Consider the following 12352-nt stretch of genomic DNA (forward strand, 5'->3'; position numbering starts at 1 on the left):
TTGTTTTCAATTGGTTTTGGGACTGCCCATTGTCCTTAAGGGGTTAAACACAAAAGCTGTATTTAAAGTATGTGCGTGTCTGCGATGTATGAAATATATATGCCTCATACCTGTCCAGTAAGAGTGTCCAGAGCAGCAAGAGCAGATTCTAGAACTGGCAAAGCTTGTGCCAGGTCGCTGTCACATTCATCCTTGATTGCTTTGGCTGCCATAGCCTGTTCATTAGCCACAGCTTCGTCTGCTTTTACAATCTTCTCTGTCTTGGCCACCTCTATGGATTCTCTTTCAATAACTACCATCATCTCATCAACTTCTCTGCTGGCCACCTTTAGCTGAGGCTGAAGGGCCTCTAATTCGCTCTGCATAGTGGACACCTGAGATGAAGCAGATTCCAGCTTCTCTAAACCCACTTCATATCTCCGCTTCATTGACATAACCTCTCTGCAACATAAAAAAATAAAACCATAAAGATACAATTTGGACACCTCACTGCCTACTGACTATGACATTGCTGACCTTACGGGTTTGACTTTAAGCACATTAAAGGATGAGTATAAGTAAAATAAAGAAATGCAGATTGGTCTATCGATATGCAGACAACTCAGCAGTGCGGACTGACCAAAGAAATTGTCATGAAAACATGACATTTGTGAATGAAACACCATTTTGAGACCAATGCAGCAAATAATTTATTTCACAGATTCCCCAACAAGAAATATATGGGCATGATTGCCCCTTTAAATAAAAAAGCATTTTACTTAATATAGTAATTATTCAGCTTATTCTGTTTAAATTAATACATCATTCCACCCTACTGAAACTGTTCAATCTGTGGTATTACACCGTTCATCAAGCAGAAACTTACATTTATTCACTTCAGTGTTTTTACCCAACTAAACATCCTAAAATGACTTTTAATGCATGCCTTGATGTGATGAAATAGATATTGTGTTGACAGCAGAAACATACCGTATTTGCTCGATTATAAGACAAGGTTTTTTTCAGAACACAATCAATACTTACGACCGCTTTTTCTCCAGTAAAGTTTTAAATGTGGAGATCAATTCCAGATATGATGTAGGGGTCACATAATTGTATCTTTGAAGTTCATGGCGGAATTTCTCAGACAAAGCCATCGTAGATGTATGGAAACTTTTACACATGTCAATGCAACCATTTCGAATGTCATCTGACATTTCAATATCCTCAAGAAAGCGAGTGGCAACAGCTTGTAGGGCATCTTCTGGCCATGTCTGATGTGTTGAAACAGAGAATACCTTTTCAATCATGTCGTTAAAACATTTAACTCGCAAGAAAGGTTTCACCAATAAGAAGTGCAAAATTAAAATGTGAATTTCAGCAAGTAATCTAAAAGTAGTAATTGCCAAATCATAAATAGAATAAATATGTGAGATGTTTTGTGATGTGCACTTCAAACAAAAGAATGAGGACAGAACACAAAAAAAAGTATAAAAATGTGTGAATGATATATGTTGAAAAGCAGTTCTAACTAAAGTGAAATACATAATTAATATGGTGGTACAAACAAATGTAAGCGCTCAAGCTCATCATTTGGCTAAGCCAGGTTCATGAAGAGTTGTGAAATGTGAGGTGATGTAGAACATTTTGAAACTCCTCCACTACAGTATTTTGGTCCATTTCCCTTTTATCAAGCACAGTTGGAGCTTAGCTAAAGTGCAGCTCAGAGAGGCATGCTTGGGATTTTTTTGGCTCCACCAGCCAGCTACACAAACCTTTAGTAATACAAGCTGTTAATTGACTAACACAATTATGTACACAACCTGAAATCATACCTGAAACCAGTCAATTGTACAACAATTAACAAGGGCTGGAAACTTGCGGAGTCGGTTACGAAATGCATCCCCAATTGGACTCATGGCCAGGACCACATGCAGCTGGTCACGACACCGGTCAATGAATAAGTTAAATAGAGCCAGAGGGCTTCCATCAGTTTGCTTTGACTTATCCCTTTGACGATCTATTTGTCGCATCCGTTCACAGATTTCTTGCTTTTCATCAGGTGCAAAAAGGTTTGGCACCTCTCCAGCATTTAGTAAATTGTTAATATCTTCTAAGAAAGATTCCTTTTTGATCTGGGTGTCAGTGAACAAAAATACACCTTGCATCTCTCCTTCGGTAGATCTCCTAAGAATCTGTTTCAGGTCTTCACGCCACTCAGCATTACCATAACTCTTAGAAATTTCAACTTGGAATAGTCTCTGGTCAGCCATATGTACAGCTAATCTAGTGACTGACTGACGTCCACTTCCACCAACACCAACTAGAAGCGCATGGCTCCTAGGTTGCTTCAAAATACGTGATATTCTGCATATGTGTTCAATAGCAAATCTAAACAGCACAAGATTCATTGGCTTCTTGCTAATGTTGTTAAATTCTTCAAGGTGGCTCTCCACAATTGAACACAGTTTATCAACATCCCTTATTTCTCTGTAATTTGTGTCTTCCCTTTTAGGGTCATGGAAGTCACAGAACATTAAGCTGCGCAAATCATCCTCCTCAACTTTGCCATCATCATTGAAATCAAGATGCTGAAACAGCTGATGGAAGTCTTCCCGCATGTGACTTTTCACCACCTCTTCAATGTATCCAACAAGCCAAGACCGGTCAGCATTATCCACCAGACGATCATAATAAACTCTGAGAACCTAGAGCGAAGAAATGCATCACAAGCATAAGCAAAAAACTGTCACAGTTAGTTATTTCTAGGATACAAAGCAACTGGTTTGCAGACCAATAAAATAATTTGGTTTCATGAACTTAAAAGCAGCTTATTCAGTTATATCAGTTATATTTTACAACTATTTTATTTGTCAATGTTTCTAATAATAATAGAATAACTATTTTATGCAACTATAGATAATTAAATCTATGGATAATTAATAGGAGGTACATATTTAGTTTTCTTTATTCTTATGTCCTTCTAAGCATTGAAATCTCACATTTTCTGCTATCACCGATAACTGCACTTGGACGTGAGAACCTACAAGTTCAATGTTTAAGCTCACTAAATCCCCATTACCTACCAAGCCAAAAAGTGTACAAGATAGCACTGCAATTTTACGTAAACTTTATTTGGAGCATTCTTTTTTGTGCCTACATCATAAAGCAAGGTTTAACAAGGGCAGGGTTGCAGTTTCTAAGCATGTCTGTGATGTTTCGGGTTTGACCCAGCCTCTCATGAGTTGTGAAATGCTCTTTCTGCGGATCTCTGTGTCACATTTCTCATTCTCCAGGCTTGGGAAGCTGTGTTTAGCCAAGCCCACTCCCCACCCACTCATTATTGTCTATGGCTACCCACACATGGTTAGCCCCACCCCTGTGTGTGTGGCTGATACCAACCCCCAGAGGAGGGAGAGCTCCGGGTAACTTGCCCTGGGAGGTTCCCAGATATCTTTATAATGGTGTCACTGAATAGGTAAGGGAGCTAAAGTATTTTTTTGAGGGACTGAGGTTTTGCAGGTTGATGAATTTTACAGCCAACACTTGTTGTTTATAGTATAAACTATAAGAGACTATGTTTCAATCCGTCAATGTGTTAACCACCACTTTGGCACTCAGTTAGCTATAGTTAGCTCAGTATAGCTATAGTTTAATGCATCTGGAAGCCTATTTTCCATAGCCTCCAATGCAAATAATGCCTGTCCTTGCTGCCTTTACTGAAACCAGGAAGCATTGGCATGTACATTTCTTGTACATGTTCAGTAGCATTCCCATTGAAGCCATTGCATGTATGCTAGCAAAGCACCAGTGTTCTGATCATGGGTTGATCCAGAGGGAGCAGCAGTGCAATTGCTCCCCTCGACAAAAGGCGGTGGTATGGTCCAGAAGTAAGGATAAAAAGGTAAGCCCCTTTTTATCTCCCTAAATGCAAGGGGAGCTCACAGGGTAAGTGAGTTTTGTGTGTATGGTTATTTTACTGTGCATGTGTGTCTGGGTATGTTAGTGTAAGTGTGAGTATTAGTATGATTGTTGGGATGTGTGTGTTTCCATGTGTGTTAATGTTGACGTGTCTGCTTGTGTTAGTGTCTGGATGTGTATTAGTGTTTAATGTCTGGGTGTGTTAGTTAGTGTGTCTGGTTATGTGTGTGCATGTGTGTTAGTGTGAGTGACAAAGTGTGGGTATTGGTGTAAGTGTCTGGGTGTGTGCGCTAGTGGAAGTTTGTGTATTTGTGTGTTGGTGGCTATGTATTAGTGTAAATGTCTGGCTGTGTTTTACTGTGAGTGACCCTCCGCGGTCAGGCCTTGGATCAGACCCTGGATCATAGCATACACGTGACTGGCTCCTATAACTATCATTGAGTAGAACAACAAAACAAAAAAGGATTTTCAAAAGAATTACCTCATGGACCCACATGCGTTTAATCAGTAGTGGAGAATCTGATGTTTCAGGTCTTGACAAACAAATCCCTTGAATTACTCGAGAGAAGTCACGGAGATTGAAAAGATAGTGAGATTTTGTTGGCGTAGGAAGTAGATTCTTCATTGCTTCTTTGTATACTGCCATGGTACTGTGTATAATTTGTGGTGTTAAGGCTGCATATTCGCCAGGAAAATTATATCTATGGACAGGATAATTAACAGTAATTATAGTACAGAAAAACATAAAATTAAGAAAAACATTAATCTTGTACATTTTGTAAAATGCAGGCTAACAGAGATCAGCATTACAGTCTAAATTCGGCATGCAGTTTTATTCTTTTTCACCCAATGTGTCAGTAGCTCTTCAGGATTACAACTCATGAAGCATATTAAGGTTGCTTCCAGGAACTCAGGACCCTTTCACAGCAACATGTATTAAATCCAGTCTTCAGAGGGACCAAAGTAAATGTCATCTTTGAGTAGTTGTTATTGCATAGACAATTTCCAGATGTAAAAAAATGACACTTGGGCTTAATATCAACTGATCCTTGCATTTTATGAATCGTCTTGATTGTTTTCAAATAATTTTACAGTTAGCCACTTAATAACAGCTTTAATATATTGTGATATGTTTCAGCAGCTACTACAGCAGCATTTATCCTAAATGCAAAAGCAAAGTTTATAAACAACCAAAAGCAAATATGTATCCTAGCTAAACTTTCAAACTGGAAAATTAGCACGCCATTAGCACACTATTTTTCCATTAGAGTTCAGAATTTTCCAGGGCACTTAAATTCACTATAAATTACTTCTGAGATCATTAAAACTACTTAACCTTCAAACATTTTAATGGCATGTTAAAATCAAATGCTTAATTAGCATACTCATTACAGGGGACGAACACTCCTTAATTCTGAGTTATCATTAAGTAAACTAGAAAATGTTGTTGGTTGACCATCAAATGTAGTGTAATACATGTTAAATGATTTTTTAGAAGTGAAAGGAATGCAAAGAAATGTATTGGTATATATCAGAATTCATCTATCACTATAGATTATATGGGTCAGATTACAGAAAATAGATAGATGCCCTAAAATAATTTTATTAAGAATGATTTACCTGTCGTTCAACTGAGCTAACCTTCTAAGTAAAATCCTTAGCCCACAGAAATTACTATAAATGCAAACATTAAATAAGACCTTTCCCTACGCCATGTTGTGCCTTTTCATTTTCAAACCCGTCTACCCCAGTACAGCAGAGTTCCTTTCCTAAAATATTCAAGCTTATTGCATCTGAAAAAACTAAAATGTGCCCCCCTCATAAAATATAATTTTTAATAATAAAGAAAAATAAAATTTGGCTTAAAAACATCCAAAAGGAAGTAAAAGCTAAAATTCAGAAAGATTATACATATATAATGCCCAATATGAAAACTCTAAGTGACCAGCTCATCAGTCAAAATCAGCTAATAAGCTACAGATAGTCGTGAAGCTTAATAAAGTAATACATACATACATGTCTGGCCTACTTGAGTATTTCCCTCCTATACATTTTTAACTTCATAAGTCTTCAGTGATATATGTTAAGGAATATTCTTCAAATATATAATATGTTTATTATATGGTTATAGGAAACACTAACAAATAAAACTACTTAACTGGAGAAGGCACTCATCATTACCAAGTGATGGTATATAATTTGTTGCAGTAATGTCTGTACAGACTGCATTAGCATTTCTATGTGCTTCAAAATTGTACAATTATAAAATACCTTATTGACAGATGCCATTCTAAAATCCTGGAGAATATTGTGTACATGGAATTGTCATCAAATTCATTAATTGTTACAGTGTTGAAATGTCGAAGAAACCTTGGAGTAATTGGGTTCCTTCCACCACCTAGATGAGTGACAAAAAATATTTGCGTTATAGTATCCTTCCAAACGTAACTTAAGTTGTGTGCCTGCAGCTTGAGCACAGACATGTTACTCAACAGGAGTACCCTGACTCATACATGAAGTTTTGGTTTTGGGAACGCACAGATGGCTATGTAATACCGTATTTGCTCTGAAATGCTCTGAAAAATAACCATTGTCTTATATTTGAGGTCGTCCTCTAATCAGAGATCTGACTATAAGACTAAGATCCAGATCCCCCACCAGGGACATGGGCTTTTATGATGGAGCGCCGGCATCACGTGACCTTCCGGTGCTCATTCATAGAAGTGCCGACAGCAGCAGCGGAGATTGTCTGTGCACATCGCTTAGACCTTCACCAGCTGCCACCACTACACACCAAGGAATCTAAGGAAGCACTGGTAAGTCAGGGGAGGGTAAGAGTGGCATATGGGGGGTATAAGGGCTTTCTGAAGGCAGAGTGGCATATAGGGGGTTAAAAAGAATATCAGAGAGGCAGAGTGACATATAAGGGGTTAAAAGGAATATCAGGGAGGCAGAGTGGCATATAGGGGGTTAAAAGGAATATCAGGGATGCAGAGTGGCATATAGGGGTATAAGGCATATCTGGGAGGCAGAGTGGCAAATAGGGGGTCAAGAGGCATATCTGGGAGGCAGAGTGGCATATAGGTGGGTATAAGGCATATCTGGAGGCAGAGTGGCATATAAGGGGGTATAAGGCATATCTGGGGGGCAGATGTGCATAACTGGGGGCAGGTTGGAAAATACAAGGAAATAAAAACAATTTGTCTCAATCTTAATTTTTATTAAATATGAAAAAATCGTTTACATGAATTAATATTTACTATTAAATGTTTTTCCTATGGGGTAGTCTTATATTCAGGCTTTTTCTTTTTTCCTAAATTTATATTGAAATTTTGGGGGGTCGTCTTATAATCGGAGTTGTGTTATAATCGAGCAAATACGGTATATTATAAGCAGCTATATAAGTATCCCATAAAAGGGGGGATTTAAAGCTGTCAGCTGTATTAATTATATTAGGATGATTATTCTTCTCTATGTGTATATAATTATTATGGTCTTTAAGTCTATGGTATCTATGAGAGTGTTTTGTGCTTTTTCATTATGCACTAACCCCTGTGTAGTGATGGCCATGAAAACCTATCTACAGCTTAGAACCAACCTTGAGAAATTTATGAATGTGTTTTTCCCAACCTATTATGGATGCTATGGTGCTATACACACCCATCATGGTTTACAAATTGTGTAATATAATTTCAAGCACCCTACAGTCTCAACCAACACACCAATGCTAGAGATTTCTGACTGGCAGTGCACTTTAAAGTGATTTATTAAAAGCAGTGAGAAATGAGTAGAAAGGATAGGAGTGGAGTTGGGGGGGTAGAAGAGAAAGGAGGCCCATTTATCATACCTGCTGGACCCATCGCACACATTATCTGTATGTCAACCAGCTTGATCATTGAACAGTCCTTGAGGTCATACCAATTCCAGTGATCTAACCACTGGCGAAGCAATTCTACTGGAGGCTGAGCCCCATAAACCTCTCGTGCAGGCATGTTCACATCATCTACAAACACCACCTAAGAACACACATATAATATATAAATAAAATAATATAATATAAATATAAAATAAATATAAAATAAATATAATAATAATAAAATTGTGATTTACAAGAACAGAATATTATTTTAAAGTTAGTTATACGAACAAATTTTATAATCATATAAACAGATCTTGTTAAATAATCTCTATACAAAACCTTGGCTACATCACACCTTAAAAGTTAACATCCCAAGACAGGAGGCAAAGGAAGGAAAATGTGAAGTGAATGTCAAATTTGCATTAAATATTATGCAAATTAATGTGTAATAAAAATTCATTATTCAAACTATACTGACAATATACAGGTCTTTTTAGAGAGTGTTTACATTATATCTGATTAATTCTTGCCTTATCTATTATAATGACAAATATGATTATGAAATCTAGGTCAGAATTCTTCTGGAATAAATGAGAAAAAAACTCTTAATAATCAGCAAATAGTTCCAAATTATTTTAATTTGTTATAGTTACAGAACATAGTTTTGTAGCATACAAAATCTACATTAAAATGTAGGTATATTACGAGCATTCCATGAAATACAATGGAAGTGCTGTTTAAAGTACACAATACAAGTGCTAGTCAAAGCTACTGTTGCATCTTTGTAATTTAGGTCATATTTTTTATTTAACCGTGTATTATAAAAGGACCAGCATGAGAAGTGTCATGTGCAAAAAAGGTCTGGGTTAGTCTTACATAAAGTATAGTTGATGCAATAATTCATCTCACCTCTAGACACTTACAAGTCGTTATTTAGTGAATAAATTCCAGAGGGTTTAAGGTACCGAATTTGAATTTAACTTATTATACTTACCTTGTGTGTTATCAGATAACACTCATTTCACATTGCAAACCAACCTCTATATCAATTTAGTAATCAAAGCAAGTAACAAGTACAAAAGGTTACCATTTTTTTCCCAAGTGGAGGACCAAACAGTCCCTTTCTCCTCTTATCCAACTTAGACATGATGATATTCTGTGTTTGGGCTGCCGTAGTCTGTGCTGAGAAGTTGATTATCAAAGGTTTGTAGGTATCTTTGTCTAATTGATTTAATAGGAAGTCCTGGAAGAAAATGTGATAAAAGTCAAAAAGTGTGCCCATCTCCACCAAAAACAATTTACTTGGACAGTTTACTAGTAAAAGGCTAAAGACGGGCAATCTCAAAATCCCATTAAAGGTTTCACCTATGTAAAATATTACATTCCTGCATATTAAGCAAATAAATCTTAACATATCTCCCATTTAATTATTTCTTAAAGTTTAAGTACTAAAAACTTTTAAATTGCTTTTTGAGTTGTTTTTTTTTTTTAACAACACCTTTTGTTTTCATTTTAGAATTGCCTGAAATATTATTATAAATTTGCAGGTTTTCCCAGTATGTGATAGGATAAGATGCCTTGAAATCATACTAACATCTAATTAAATCTAATTATATAATGTTCTATTTCAACAAGGTGCACAAACGTTTTGTTCTAAAGTTAGCGAAACAGGAGCAGTGGTTCCAAATTGGATGCATCCCTAAAAACCAAGAGCACCTTAAACTGAAAGTTGTTATGTGTAGACATGGCTTAGGAATATAAAGTTATTTGTTATATGCTTAAAACTATCCAGAAAACTATGGTAGAATAAGGCAGAATAAGGAATAATTAATTGTTTTCTTTTTGGAACGATGCTGGGCTTCCCACAAATATTTAAAGTATATTTTATATATTTTACATTCTGCACCAGAAAACAACACACAATGTTGTGATTATGGTATCATTTTCCATTTCTTTAAAATTATGTTATTATGTTACTATTGTCAGAATGCCTGTCGGATGATGTCTGCCTAACGACTGATCTGGTATAAGAAATACCCAGAAGCAATAAACTGATTTAAGATGGAAAGATATAACCTACACAAGAGATACGCTAATAGCAACCAATAAAAAAGTGATTGATTGAAATTTTAGAATTACTCTAATTAAAATAGGAAATAGATAAGGATGTAGAATGGCACAAGGCATCTGGGACTACTTAGATTACTGTGAGTAAGATCAGGGGGCATTATTACTCAAACAAACAGTTCAACACTTGATACATCTCATGAGACGGATGAGCTGAATTCCAAATCATAAGTCTGAGCACACTATGTGTCTAGATAATCTAGATGCATTTCCAAACAATGTTAGATAAACAATTAAAAACAACAATACTACTGGTATATGAACTGAAATTGCATACAGTAGTGACACATCTACATGTTATTACCAGGGACAGGCTGGCAGTGAAAGAGTTTATGCATAAAACTGCATAAAAGAAATGTTGATACATTAAACGAACTCAGACTGTTGTTGTTTCTATACCATATCATACGTAATCTCAGCAGGTTATTTTAACTAAAATACTGAACTTTCGACACATACATTCAAATATTTCCAGTAGACTTGTGCATTCGGATTCGTACAAATCTCTAAAAAGGAGGCCAGATCCCCCAAGAAACAGCTGAAAATGAGGCAAAAAGCTCTAAATTGTCCCCAAAATACGCAGACTTTTTCACTCACACTCTCATCCACATTCTCTAACACGCTCATCTATGTGAACATTAGCTCACGGTGAACTCCCGTCAAAATGGTGGCAGTGACATCCTCTCAGCCGACTGGAGGGTCGGGGTAGAGGACATAAACGGAAGCCCTAAGATAACCCTGTTTAAGCTTCTGACAAAATGGTGGAGGTATCAGTGACATCCTCTCCCCCTTGATGAATGATCGGGGGAGAGGATGTCACAGGAAGTTCTGTCATTTTGCCCCATGATAACCTCATGTGAATTTTCACCAAAATGGTGAAACTTCTTGTACTCATCAGGGGAGGGGACGTCACCACAAGCTCACATATTTTGGTGGAGAGATGCAGAAGAAGTAACGGACTGCTCCTGACCACCGTTGATCACTGACAAATGGTAGGATGCCCCCAATCACTTAGTTAGTAATAGGGCTCAAGTGGCTTATTTATCATAAGTACATAAGTAGCTTAAATTAGATGTATTTTATATCTTGCACCAATGTAAACAGCATAATATATTGTGGTGGTTGGCATTTATGAGTAAATACAGTAGTATTTGAATCTGGATTTAATAATGACAATAAGTTTTTTCCGCCCATATAATCAGCAAATTTCATTATATTTATTTATTTATATAGCACCAGCATATTCTGTTCTGTTACAATCAGTGGAATACTTTAAAGTCTCACACACAATAACAAACTGGTACAAAAGGAGAAGAGCTTACAATCTGGCCCATTATCTTATTGACTGTAAAATCTCCATATACCATATTTGCCGCTTGGCCTATGTTCCAAACAACATTATGCCTATGCCACATATGTTAAATACCCTCAATTCATGGATGGTAATCCCATTTCTCAGTAAAGTTATACCTAATCAAACCCTTTGAATTAATATAAGCCTATATTTTCTATCTACATCTGACACATATTTAGTATTTAAAAAACTTTTAAAAAACTAAAATGAATAACAGATTCATTTGGGACACACTTCGGGGTTTGGGTCTTGTCTACAACTTCATAATATGATGGCCCTCTATAAAACAATAAATAATAATAATAATCAAATAGCAATCTAAATATAGATAGTGTTTTGTGTCTAATACTAAAATAGTTTACAGAAATAAAAGAAAGTGATAAATAATATGACAAATACGTACAATAATGTAAGTGCTCTTTCCAGTACCCGTTGGCCCAACAAAAACCGAAGGCTTTTGATGTGTTGTTAGTAAACTCATCAGTGCTGTGTACCTAACTGTGTCTGCAGTAGGCACTATAATTTCATTAAACATCATATCACGAGGAATAGGTGGTGCTGAACTCAGCCCTTCTGTCCACAATTCCCATCTTCCAACACCCTGTTAACGAGAAATCAACAAGGCACACATCAAAATAAGTATCTCATGTATTTATTTATTTTCTTTCAATTCTATTTTTATTAATTTCAACTACATACAAAAAACAAAAACATAGATAATTTCTGCATAAAATATTTTTTTTGTATTTAACTTCAATTCATATATATATATATATATATATATATATTTTATTTTTTATTATTATTATTTTTTAACTTTATATCACCCTTTAAAAAAATAAAAATAAAAAAGGAGTGGGGGTATGTGTTGATCACTATTTAAATAATAAATTCCTTAATTTTGTGATCCAGTTCTCATATATAGTTTTTTTTTCTTTTCTGTTGTAAACTAGTCCAATATAGACCACTTTCCATCTGCAATTGGTATAATTTAATACAAGACAAAGCAGCCATACATGGACAATCACATTTGTTTCTTACATTCACTTGTCCTTCAATATTTAAAATGTTCATCATGTCAGCAGTATGATTTAAACTAATTTACAGTTTTA

At 35.8% G+C, this 12352-nt stretch overlaps 1 protein-coding gene across 1 annotated transcript in view; it reads right to left on the bottom strand.

Annotated features, from left to right (window-relative positions):
- LOC149290646 (dynein axonemal heavy chain 7-like) overlaps positions 1–12352 on the bottom strand; it is a 110602-nt gene that overhangs the window by 52817 nt on the left and 45433 nt on the right. The window contains exons 34-41 of the mRNA XM_089488443.1: positions 11644–11841; positions 8847–9002; positions 7748–7916; positions 6172–6298; positions 4382–4601; positions 1815–2687; positions 1024–1253; positions 111–441 (exon numbers count right to left, since the gene is read on the bottom strand). Coding sequence (XP_089344569.1) covers positions 111–441; positions 1024–1253; positions 1815–2687; positions 4382–4601; positions 6172–6298; positions 7748–7916; positions 8847–9002; positions 11644–11841 — 2304 coding nt within the window. The remainder of the gene's footprint in view (positions 1–110; positions 442–1023; positions 1254–1814; positions 2688–4381; positions 4602–6171; positions 6299–7747; positions 7917–8846; positions 9003–11643; positions 11842–12352) is intronic.

The sequence above is a fragment of the Sceloporus occidentalis genome, unplaced genomic scaffold (genome assembly GCF_023333645.1).
Source record: "Sceloporus occidentalis isolate IW3139 unplaced genomic scaffold, rSceOcc1.0.p SCAF_38, whole genome shotgun sequence".
Taxonomy (NCBI): Eukaryota; Metazoa; Chordata; class Lepidosauria; order Squamata; family Phrynosomatidae; genus Sceloporus; species Sceloporus occidentalis.